This window comes from Hylobates moloch, unplaced genomic scaffold (assembly GCF_009828535.3).
Source record: "Hylobates moloch isolate HMO894 unplaced genomic scaffold, HMol_V3 SCAFFOLD_10, whole genome shotgun sequence".
Lineage (NCBI taxonomy): Eukaryota > Metazoa > Chordata > Mammalia > Primates > Hylobatidae > Hylobates > Hylobates moloch.
Genome location: NW_026652285.1, coordinates 32,874,191 through 32,887,097, shown reverse-complemented (window position 1 = coordinate 32,887,097; position 12,907 = coordinate 32,874,191). Strand labels below are relative to the sequence as shown.

Below are 12,907 nucleotides of genomic sequence, written 5' to 3'. Positions count from 1 at the left end.
TCAATGGTTGTGATAGAAGATAGTAAGTTTTCAGAAGGTAATTAAGTACATGGTGAGATAATTTTATATCTGGCACAACCATTAATTTCAGGGGTGTTTGTGATATCTTAATGACTGCTATGTTATAGCTTTTATTTTGTAAATTTGTTAACAGAGAGGGGTCCTGATCCAGACCCCAGGAGAGGGTTCTTAGATCTCATGCTAGAAAGAATTTGAGGTGAATCCATAAAGTGAAAGCAAGTTTATTAAAGGAGAGCAGCCCTAAGGCCTGCTGGTTGCCCATTTTTGTGGTTATTTCTTGATTATGTGTTAAACATGGGGTGGATTATTCATGCCTCATTTTTAGACAAGATAGGGGCTCCCATGCGGTGGCTCACACCTGTGATCCCAGCTATTTGGGAGGCCGAGGCAGGCGGATCACTTGAGGTCGGGAGTTCGAGACCAGCCTGGCCAACATGGTGAAACCCTGTCTCTACTAAAAATACAAAAATTAACCAGGCGTGGTGGTGCACACCTGTGGTCCCAGCTACTCAAGAGGCTGAGACACAAGAATCGCTTGAATCCGGGAGGCAGAGGTTGCAGTGAGCTGAGATTGTGCCACTGCACTCCAGCCTGGGCAACAGAGCAAGACTACCTCTCAAAAAATAAAAATAGACCATATTGGGTAGCTTCCTGACGTTGCCATGACATTTGTAAACTGCCATGGTGCTGGTGGGAGTGTAGTAGTGAGGATGACCAGAGGTCACTCTCATCGCCATCTTGGTTTTGGTGCGTTTTAGCTGGCTTCTTTACTGCAACCTGTTATATCAGGAAGGTCTTGTATCTTGTGACCTCCTATCTCATCCTGTGACTCGGAATGCCTAACTTGCTGGGAATGCAGCCCAGCAGGTCTCAGTCTTATTTTACCAAGCCACTGTTTAGTATGGAGGTACTGTGGTTCAAACGCTTCTAACAAATTTACTAAAGTTAACTTAGGTGAATGAAAATTTGAAAAGCTATACACATAGAGAAATACGCCAGGTTTCTGAAAGAGAAAACAAATTATTGTGAAAATATCTATATTCTAGCAAATTTGTAGACTTAATGAAATTTCCAGCCAAAATATCAGCAGAATTTTGTTTTTAGAGCTTTCAGAATTATTTTCAAATTCATATGGAAGATTATTGAAGAAAAGGGGGAAAAACTTTTCCAAAAATTGTCATAAGGGGAGAAATATGCCATAAGAGATAGCAAATCCTATTAGAAATAGCTCTGTCAGAGACCTCTGTGTTGGTATTAGATTGGTGCAAAAGTAATTCTGGTTTCAGACCATGAATTTTAAATCATCATAGTTAGGCCCAGACACATCTTTATTAATCAAAATGGGAACCATTACAATCAACACATTTTTACCAACCATAAATAAGTTTGTTCTGGTAGCATAAAAATCACCGCTTCGGGATTGGACGTACTCTTGGAAAGTATTTTCTGCATCCTGCTGGTTGTAGAAGGCTTTTCCCAGCAAAAAGTTGGTTGTCGAGATGCTTGAAGAAGTGGTAGTCAGTCAGCGAGAGTTCAGGTAAATATGGCAGATGAGGCAAAACTTTGTAACCCAATTTGTTCAATTTTTGAAGCGTTGGTTGTGCGACGTGCCAAGAATTCGACGAGAAGAATTGGGCCCTTTCTGTTGACCAGTGCTGGCTGCAGGCGTTGTAGTTTTCGGTGCACCTCATCAATTTGCTGAGCATACTTCTCAGATGTAATGGTTTTGCAGGGATTCAGAAAGCTATAGTGGCTGGGCACGGTGGGTCATGCCTGTAATCCCAGCACTTTGGGAGGCCAAGGTGGGTGGATCACCTGAGGTCAGGAGTTCAAGACTATCCTGGCCAACATGGTGAAACCCCATCTCTACTAAAAATACAAAAATCATCCGGGCGTGGTGGTGCATGCCCGTAATCCCTGCTACTCGGGAGGCTGAGGCAGGAGAATCACTTGAACCTGGGAGGTGGAGGTTACTGTGAGCTGAGATCACGCCATTGCACTCCAGCCTGGATGACAAGAACGAAACTGTGTCTCCAAAAAAAAAAAAAAAAAAAAAAAAAGCTGTAGTGGATCAGACCAGCAGCAGACCACCAAACAGTGACCGTGACCTCTTTTTCGTGCAAGTTTGGCTTTGGGAAGTGCTTTGGAGCTGCTTCTTGGTCCACCCACTGAGCTGGTTGTCGGTTGTCATATAAAATCCACTTTTCGTCTCATATAAAAATCTGATCAAGAAATGGTTCCTTGTTCTTGTGTAGAATAAGAGAAGATGACACTTAAACGATGTTTTTTTGTTTTTTTTTTGTTTTTTAATTTTCGGTTAGCTCATGAGGCACCCACTTACCAAGCTTTTTCACTTTTCCAATTTGCTTCAAATGCCAACCGACCACAGCATAGAATAATTCATGTTGAGTTCTTTGGCAGCTTGCAACTTCGCATGTAGTTGTAAGAGGATCAGCTCGATGATTGCTCTCAATTGGTCATTGTCAACTTCTGATGACCGGCCACGCTCCTCATCTTCAAGGCTTTCGCCTCCTTTGCAAAACTTCTTGAACCACCACTGCACTGTATATTTGTTAGCAGTTCCTGGGCCAAATGCATTGTTGATGTTGCGAGTTGTCTCTGCTGCTTTACGACCCACCTTGAACTAAAATAAGAAAATTGCTTGAATTTGCTTTTTGTCTAACATCATTTCCTTAGTCTAAAATAAACATAAATAGCAAGTAATAAGTCATTAACAAAGAATATAAAGTGAGAAATTCCCATTAAAATGATATATAACATAACCACATTTATTTAAGAATGTACTCCAATACCAAACGGCAAATTCCAACACTGCATAAACTGCAGTTATTTTTGCACTCACCTAATACATCTGGTGGATATTTTTCAGCCACTCATCCTGCATCCTTGAAACCTCCTTCCACTGGCTTCCATCGCACTCCACCCTCCTGCTAATCAAGTACCCAGCATTAAATGTTGGTGTTTCTTAGGTTTCAGTATTGGGCCTTGTTTTCATTACATAAACTTTTGAGGGGCAATTTTGTCTATGTCTGCAGCTTCATGAACTATGATCTATCTATATATCAGCACTCCTAAATTTATATTCCTACCCTCTGAGCTTCAGCTGTTTACAGAACACCTCCAGGCGGGTTATCTCTCAAAGGATCTCTTGATTTCAGGTTGTTTTAGTATCTTTCCTATTTTCACTGGTTTCATGTTTATACTTTATTTTTTATTTTAGTCTCTTATCTATAATTATAGCTTAAAATTATTATAGTTACAGATACATGAGTAGAATCTAGTACTCTGGTAGAAATATAGTGATAACTACAATTGTAGCATCAAGCTATATTAGTTTTTGTGAACCAATGATGTTTTGTGTAATTAGGAACTGTGAAAAATATAGTATATAACATCACTAGTCTGTTACTCAAATACTAGCCATGCAGGCCTCCTTAGACTTAGGGAAGCCACTTTATTTATAGTTCCTGTGTTTTGGTGGACTAGCAGTTATAGCCAATGATAGGAAAATACCGTATTTTACTATTCATTATGGTATGATTTGCAATATGTTATACCACTAGAGTGCCTTTCTGAGCAGCCACTGCATATCAAACTGTTACTTTCTTTGGGCTTCCGTTAAAAAAAAAAAAAAAAAAAACTTGGCTCATATCAAAGAGCAAAATTTTTTTGTTTCTGCATGTTTATGGTAACTTTTGAAAACAGAACATTCAAAGCCTCCTTTTTCTTCTATATCTGCAAGTAAAATAACATTTCAGGAGAATACAACGTTGTCTGGTTGAGAGACTGAATTTCATTGCAAAATTGTGATCTGAGGAATATAAGAGTTATGCATCAAATGAAAGTCCTATGTGAAATGAGACTGTACATTATGTGGTTCAAGGGCAGCACGTTCACTGAACTGCCTTAAAAAGTTTCAGTTTCACTAATAGAAACACATTTTAGGCTGGCCGTGGTGGCTCATGCTTATAATCCCAGCACTTTGGGAGGCTGAGGTGGGCGGATCATGAGGTCAAGAAATAAAGACTGTCGTGGCCAACATGGTGAAACCGTCTCTACTAAAAATACAAAAATTGGCTGGCGCGCGCATGTAGTCCCAGCTACTCGGTAGGCTGAGGCAGGAGAATCACCTAAACCCAGGAGGCGGAGGTTGCAGTGAGCTGAGATTGCGCCACTGCACTCCAGCCTGGCAACGGAGTGAAACTCTGTCTCATCAACAAAAAAAACACCACATTTTACATATTATCTGGACATAGTTTAAAAATAAAAACCTCAGCTTGTAGAGAATAAAATGAGGTAATGTTAGAAGTCATTTTGTAAACTATTGTGTGATCCAAATATAAAATTATTAATTTTCTGCTTTCCCCAGCTTATATCCATCTTCTGCAAAACAAAAAAAGGATCTTGTCTTATTTTTTAGTAACAAGTTGCTTATATACAGTGTTGATTTCTAAGTGTTTTCACATTTATTTAAAATGAATAAAATTTAGTGAGAGTTTGCTCTTCCTGGGCCCTTTGCATTTAACTGTTTTTCCTTAGTTGTGGAATAAGAAACTTCATTTTTGTTAAAGATAATTAAGGCAAGTAGAGAAAGTCTGGGAGTTTAAAGGAGAATTGAAGATTCTTAACTCATGCTGTGCTTATTTGTAAATCTAAGGTGAAGAGTAGTCCTGACTGATTAGAAAGAGGACCAGGTTCTTGAGAAATTCCATTTCCCCACACAAGTTGCCTCTTTGCTGCTTTGGGAAGGAAGTCCTTAGGGCTCGCTAGTGGTTGCCATTAGAGGCATGTTGTAGTCACTGAGTAGAACTTGGAACCTGTTTCTGTTTTGGGAAAAGTTTGTCTGGCACAGCATCTCCTATTATCTCTAAGACTTGCTGATATATATAAACCTAAGATATATATTACATATAAAATTGTTTTTCTTTAGCCTTTAATGACTTCTGACTTGTTCATCTGGAATTATGGAATGCATTCTTATGCCTGCCTCAGGTTCATTTCACTTCTGTTGATGTTTTGGTAATAAAAATGGTTTGGTGTTAATAGAGATGTACTCCTAGACTCATTTTTATCAGATTTAATGCTAAGCATAAAACCTGCCTTTCCTTCCTTCCTCCCATTATGACCTCTTTTACCTCCCATGATCCCTAAATCTGTAGCAGTGTTTTATACTGTAATATCTGTACAATGTTCTATATTATTAAATAATAGAGACAGTACTTGTACCAGATTTGAATCAACATCTTATGAATTTTAAGTTGTCAACACTTGATACTTTGAAAAGTTGGTCCACTGGCCTATAATCAACAAGGAGAGGAGGGAAAGAACTTCTCTGCCTGATAATTCAAAATCTAAATTATCCAAGCATCATCACCTGGGATAATAGTAGAAATGACAGTTCATGGACCTCTGGTCCAGACTTTCTGAATTAGAGACTGGGGAGTGGGGCCAGCAATCTGGTGTTTCTGAAGCATGTAAAGGTTTGAGAACTACTGGCATAGGTATCAGTGGAAAAACCCAACTCTGTAAAAATATTTTAAAGAGGTTTATTCTGAGACAACATGAGTGACCATGGCCTGGAAAACAGTCTCAAGAGGTCCCAAGGAAATGTACCCACTACAGTTGAATTACAGTTTTAGGGAGGCAGGAGTTACAAAGTCATAAATCAATACGTGGAAGGTATACATTGTTTCATAGTGAAAAGACACGGAATATCTTGAAGTGAGGACTTAAAGATTTTAGGTGGATTCAGAGATGAGATTCTGTAATTTGCAGTTGGTTGAAAGAGTAAAGCTTTGTCTAAAAAGTTGGATTCAGCAGAAGGGAATCTTATAAGAAAGTCTGTTAACCAATACACTGGGTTAGAGTGACCTGTAGGGGTGTGTGAGTTAACCCTTGTCTGGCTTGGCCTTAGGTCCTGTTTACAATTTGGTATCTTATTGTCACAAAAAGTCCATTCTGTTAGGTCCTATAATTTCTATTTTAACATTAATGCTGGTCAGTTTTGCCTAAACTCCAGAAGCAGGGAATAGACAAATGAAATGAGGTGTATCTAGTCTTCCTTCCTGTCAAGGCCAAGAACTCAATTTTTCTGGTTTCTCTGGGGTCTCTGTAGTCAAGAGAGAGTCAGTTCAGTCATTTGGAGAGGGGAGGGGGGATTTTATTTTTAGTTTACAAAAGCAGTGGAAATATCCTTCCAGATTCAGCTTTGTATTTACTCATGTAAAGAGTCCTTGTAGTAGCGTAGTTCTGGATGAGTTTTTATGTTTTTATGTTTAGAGGTTCACAGACAGCATGGATCGTGAAAATCTGAACCCCAAATATGGTGTGGGGAGTGAAACTAAGTTTGAATTCTCACGGGAGAAACCCACTTCCACTCGAAGTCAACACAGAGCAGACATTTCCTTATTGACGTTTCCTTCTCTTTTCCACTGGAATGACTTTTTCTTGTCTTCCTTTTTATTTTAAGTGTACTACTTTGGAAATTTTGACTACTTCATGTAGGGGTCTCAGTCATAAGGCCTTATCTTCTATTCCTCCTGAGAGCATCAAAAATACAAATTTGGTTTTCAGTTTTCCTCAGTTTCTGAGTCCTTGATGATTTCCCTTTTTTCCCCTGCATTTAGCACTGTATTTTAAAAGCATGTTTGTTAGTCAGGCGTAGTGACTTACACCTGTAATCCCAGCAGTGTGGGAGGCCGAGGTGGAAGGATTGCTTGAGCCCAGGAGTTTGAGACCAAACTGGGCAATATAGTGAGACCTTGTATCTCCAAAATTTTTTTTTAATTAGCTGGTCATGGTGGTGTGCACCTGTAGTCCCAGCTACTTGGGAGACTTACTTAGGTGAGAGGATCTCTTTAGCCCGGGATGTGGAGGTTGCAGTGAGCTGAGATCGTGCCACTGCACTCCAGCCTCAGTGACAGAGTGAGACTGTCTTTAAAAAAAAACAGGCCTGGCGCAGTGGCTCACGCCTGTAATCCCAGCACTTTGGGAGGCCGAGGTGGGCGGATCACCTGAGGTCGGGAGTTTGAGACCAGCCTGACCAACGTGGAGAAACCCCATCTCTACTAAAAATACAAAATTAGCAGGGTGTGGTGGCGCATGCCTGTAATCTCAGCTACACGGGAGGCTGAAGCAGGAGAACTGCTTGAACCTGGGAGGCGGAGGTTGCAGTGAGCCGAGATCCTGCCATTGCACTTCACCTGGGCAACAAAAGCAAAAACTCCATCTCAAAAAACAAGAAAGTATGTTTGTTATATTTAAGCCATTATTTTTAGATTTTTGTATTTTGATTTTCACTAAATGTCCATGATTTTATCATAAAGAAACTTTTAGAGTTTACGTTAACGAAGTTTATACTTACATTCTATTCTGTAACTACAGTAGTGATCTTTCATGCCTTGTCCTAGGTTGATTTTAACTATCAGAAACTAGTAAACACTTTGCATCATGTTAGGAACATCCATGTATTTACTCATTGCAGAACCAAGAGCATGTTTGGCCCATGGAGAAGTGAAGGTAATCTTCTGACTACCCATTCCACTCAAAGAATGCTTTAGATGACAAGGTCAGATGAATTTGCATTCCTCATTGACTTTCCTGGACTGATTGTCTTTTATATATTTTTTTATGACAAAGAGCCGTCTGCTTAAATTTTATTAATAACTTCCAAGTTCTCAGTCATATATTTTGATTCTATTTAGGGCATTTTTCTCAGAGCCCTCTGACTTCTTGTTCTAATGTGGAATGATGAATTTCCACACTTGATGTACTACCATTCCTGGAATTTCATTTCATTGTACTCTCTGGGTTACTTCTGTCATTTATTGGATATTGTGTAATAGCTTCAAATAAGAGAGATAGGGAATGTTGTGAGCACATATCAAGTGATTTTCTGCTATGTAAGGAGCACCTTTGGGTCCTGATATATCTGACAAAGGTCTTTTTATATGCTTCCACACTAGATTAATAGTGTGATTGGAGTACAAAATTCTAGGTTCAATATTCATTTCCCTCAGATAACTTTTAGCAGCTGTTTCTGCCATAGGAAGTCTGATGTTAATATAATTCTTATTTCTTTGTAGGTTACTACCCCTTCCCTTTTCTGGAAACAGAATTTCTTTGAAGTTCCTTAGAGTACTAAAATTGATAAGGGAAGTGATGAAATCATATTGCATATATAGCAAACTACTTTTTAATGTTTTCTTGTATTTAGTCATTGTGGTTTCCTATGACTTTGAGTTAGAAAGTAAACTTACTGGCCCGGCGCAGTGGCTCACGCCTGTAATCCCAACACTTTGGGAGGCCAAGGCGGTCGGATCACCTGAGGTCGAGAGTTCGAGACCATCCTGACCAACACAGAGAAACTCCGTCTCTACTAAAAATATGAAATTAGCCAGGCATGGTGGTGCATGCCTGTAATCCCAGCTACTCGGGAGACTGAGACAGAAGAATCACTTGAACCTGGGAGGCAGAGGTTGCGGTGAGCCGAGATGAGGCCACTGCACTCCAGCCTGGGCAACAAGAGCGAAACTCCATCTGAAAAAAAAAGAAAGGAAAAAGAAAAGTAGAAAAGTGGTACTCTAATGAATAGCTCCCTTCAGTTCCCATTCTTCTTCTCTTCTTTGTCACCATCACAGCACAAAGAGAAGTGATGGTAACTTTACTTTTCGCAGCCACTTTTCCTTACCTCTACTTTTAAAAGCTTTGCATGTCTTGTAAAATAAGAACATTTTTAGCCCACAATTTGAACATCACTGAAAATATATAAAGGTTTATAACCTAAGGGCTTTCTCTGGTCATCTGACCTTTATCATGAGTATCTGTAGCATTCGCCTCCATTTTAGGTAGTGAATTTTTAGAATTCAAAGTTCTGTGTTTTAGCTTACATTAGGTTTATTCAGAGTAGGATATACAATGTGGGGTATGTATGAAAAGCTAATGATCATGATTCGTTACTAGCATTTTGTTTTTAAAAAGTCAGTGTTAAGCTGGGCACGGTAGCTCACACCTGTAAACCCAGCACTTTGGGAGGCCAAGGTGGGCGGATCATGAGGTCAGGAGATCAAGACCATCCTAGCTAACAAGGTGAAACCCCGTCTCTACTAAAAATACAAAAAATTAGCTGGGCATGGTGGCATGTGCCTGTGGTCCCACCTACTCGGGAGGCTGAGGCAGGAGAACCACTTGAACCCAGGAGGCGGAGGTTGCGGTGAGCCAAGATCGCATCACTGAACTCCAGCCTGGGCAACAGAGCGAGACTCCGTCTCAAAAAAAAAAAAAAAAAAAAAGTCAGTGTTAATCAAATCTGTTTCACCAGGCGTGGACCCACCCTGTTTCTGGTGCTCATGTATTCATGTGCAGGTTTGTCAGGTCTTGATTATTTTACATTTTTTAAAAAATCAGAATATTTAAATTTTAGTGGTTATTTACCTTTTTTTTAAGTTTTAGGATTATAAGAACTAACTTTCTCACTAAAATTAAAGGATAAAAATAAGTGTACTTTTACTAGATTAGTTAGTGGTTCCTTACCCAAAGATTGAACCAACCATGGATGGGAAATATTCAGAAAAAATGAACTAAAAGTAACAATACAGAATAATACAAATTTTAAAATACAGTATAACAGCTATTTATAAAACATTTACATTGTATTGTGTTGATATTGTTAAGTAATCTAGAGATTTAAAGTATATGGGAGGATGTGTGTACGTTATATGCAAATACGACACCATTTTATATCAGGGACCTGAGCATCTTAAGATTTTGGTATGAGGGAGTGGTCTCTGGAACCAACTCCCTAGGATACTGAGGGACGACTATACAGTTAAATCTAGGGAGAAAATAAGGTTAGTATGGTGGTAGGAAAGTTAGAACAAAATGCTTTTGTATTTTGTATTTTAATTATAATGATAATAAAATTGATTATAGTATCTCCTAAATATAGAAGGGAAATGACATGGTTTTTGAAATACTGCTAAGTAATTTGGAATGATCAAATGTAGCCATTTACCAATTTGCTTCATTCCTTTCAGCTTAATCAGTTCTGATTTATATGCTTATCTAAAATCTAACACTAATTTGTAATCCCGTATATTTTTGCAGCGTTATAAGATGACTTTTATGGTAGCTACAGGTACTAATTATTTTGCAACCAAAAGTACTGTAATGCCCAACTAATTAGAACTTGCAGTAATAGATTGGAGATAGATGTTCTATTAGAAAACACACAGCCTTATCAAATTTTCAGTTAATTTGTAACTTTGATATTTTTGGGTAGACTGATTTGGGAAATTGAGTCAGGTGGAGAACCCTGGAGTGTTATTGCAATAAAGTGATCCATATCAGTTTTGTAGCTAGTAAGTCCATGCTGGGACCCTTGAAAACTTTAAAAGTACTTCCAAACTGCTGTGATATTCTAGTTAAGAACTGATGATGTAAATCTGCTATTTCTTTATCTGTCTAATATAAATCTTATTTTATCCATGTAACTTTTTTTTTTTTTTTTTTTTGAGACAGTCTCACTCTTGTCACCCAGGCTGGAGTGCAATGGCGTGATCTCGGCTCACAACAGCCTCCGCCTCTTGGGTTCAAGCGATTCTCCTGCCTCAACCTCCCAAGTAGCTGGGATTACAGGCATGTGCCACCACGCCCAGCTAATTTTTGTGTTTTTAGTAGAGACGAGATTTCGCCATGTTGGCCAGGCTGGTCTCGAACTCCTGACCTCCAGTGATCCACCCGCCTCAGCCTCCCAAAGTGCTGGGATTACAGGTGTGAGCCACCGTGCCTGGCCCCATGTAACTCTCTTTTAAAAAAAATAAATATAGTGGTCTAAACAGATACAAGGAGGGAGAGGAGTGTGATTTAGAATCAAATCGAGGTCCTACTCAATTATATCTCCTACTAAGCTGAACTCGCAGCTGAGAATTGATGCCTTATTGATGGGAGATTATAGTGTAGTGTAATTTTTCAGGTGGTTTGGGAATTTAAAGAGAAGGTCAAGTACTACACAAAAGTTTTATTATGCTGTTATATACCCTATATGTCGTTACCTCATTTGCCTTAGAATGAGTTTTTAAAAACAAAGCTCATTTTTCACTTGGTATCATTTACTGTGCATCTCCCTCCCCTGTTCTACCCCATCCCAGCATTTTTAAAAGGTTTTAAATTTGAATTGATAGCATATATTTTTTTCCCTGCTTTACATTTTTAGATTTTAGGTTAAGTACATCTTAACACCTGTGCATATGCAGTAATGTGAAATCCTTAAAAGATCTTACTCAGTTGATCCATTTTGTTGCATTGGCAGAGTGAAGATAGTCCAAGTCCTAAGAGACAGCGCCTCTCTCATTCAGTCTTTGATTATACATCAGCATCACCAGCTCCCTCACCACCAATGCGACCATGGGAGATGACATCAAATAGGCAGCCCCCTTCAGTTCGACCAAGCCAACATCACTTCTCAGGGGAACGATGCAACACACCTGCACGCAACAGAAGAAGGTTAGTTAATTACAATTTATTTCTTAAGTTTTCTTCCATTGGTAGATTTGTGAGTATGTTTAACATCAGAAAACATTTTTTCTGTAGTCATTTCATAAACACATCACCACACATACACGTACATTCACTCACGAAAAATAAAGTTGCCTAGGTTTCCAGTAGGTTAGAAGAGTTTATTTAGCTTATCATTGACAGATGAAGAAATGGAAAGAGGCTAAAATCAGTCCATGCCATTATATATGGAATCAGCTATCTTACGGTACAGATTGTTGTGGACTAGCCTGCAATCTTGACTATTAGAAGATGCATTTTGTGGTTCATAACTAAGGATATATGGAGATCTTAGAAATGAGCTACCCCTTTCCTACTCCATTCCTTTTCCTTCTGTATCCTCTAAGGCAATTAGGAGCTTAATTATGTTTCTTATAAAATCATGGAGACTCGGCACAGTAGTAGCTCATGCCTATAATCCCAACATTTTGGGAAGCCAAAGTGGGAGGATCACTTGAGGCCAGGAGTTCGAGACCAGCGTGGGCAACATAGCAAGACCCTGTCTCTCTCAAAAAAACAAAAAATTAGCTGAGGATGTTGGCACACGTCTGTAGTCCAAGCTGAAACTGAGACAGGAGGATTGCTTGAGTCCAGGAGTGTGAGGCTGCAGTGAGCCTTAGCTATGATTGTTCCACTGCACTCTAGCCTTGGTGACAGAATGAGACACTGTTTGTATTTAAAAAACAAAACAAAAAACAACTGTGGAGCCTGTGGTATGAAAAGATGACAAGTTTAGTTCAACTTTTAGGCAATGGGATTTGGCTCTTGTCTTTTCGTCCTAGAGGAGTGCATTTCTTCCTGAGTTTCTTCCTTATTAGTTGTTGCCAGAGGTCATGTATTTCTTATCCCAGGGAAATAGTGCATTGTGAGGTGCATGTCCAGGATGTTGAAGGAATATCAATGATCTTGAGTTAGGAAGGTGTTACGGACCAAATGTTTTTGTAACCCCTCCTCCCCAATTAATGTGTTGAAGCTATAACCTTCCTGTAACCCTCGGTGTGGTTGTATTTGGAGATGTGACCGCTAAGGAAGTATAATTAACGTTAAATGAGGTCATAGGTTAGGACCCTTACCCAGCAGGATTCATGTCCTTTAAGAAGCGATGCGCCGGGGTGGCTCACGCCTGTTATCCCAGTACTTTGGGAGGCCAAGGTTGGCAGATCACGAGGTCGGGAGACCATCCTGGCCAACATGGTGAAGCCTCGTCTCTACTAAAATACAAAAAGCCAGGTGTGGTGGCGCACACCTGTAGTCCCAGCTACTCGGGAGGCTGAGACGGTAATCTGAGGCAGGGGAATCGCTTGAACCCAGG

General features: G+C 39.5%; 1 protein-coding gene across 17 annotated transcripts in view; it reads left to right on the top strand.

Moving 5' to 3' along the window:
• Nucleotides 1-12,907, top strand: part of RNF38 (ring finger protein 38) — a 156,088-nt gene that overhangs the window by 105,613 nt on the left and 37,568 nt on the right. For all 17 annotated transcript variants that reach the window (XM_058444993.1, XM_058444991.1, XM_058444990.1 and 14 more), the window contains one exon: nucleotides 11,351-11,544. In XM_058444993.1, coding sequence (XP_058300976.1) covers nucleotides 11,351-11,544 — 194 coding nt within the window. The remainder of the gene's footprint in view (nucleotides 1-11,350; nucleotides 11,545-12,907) is intronic.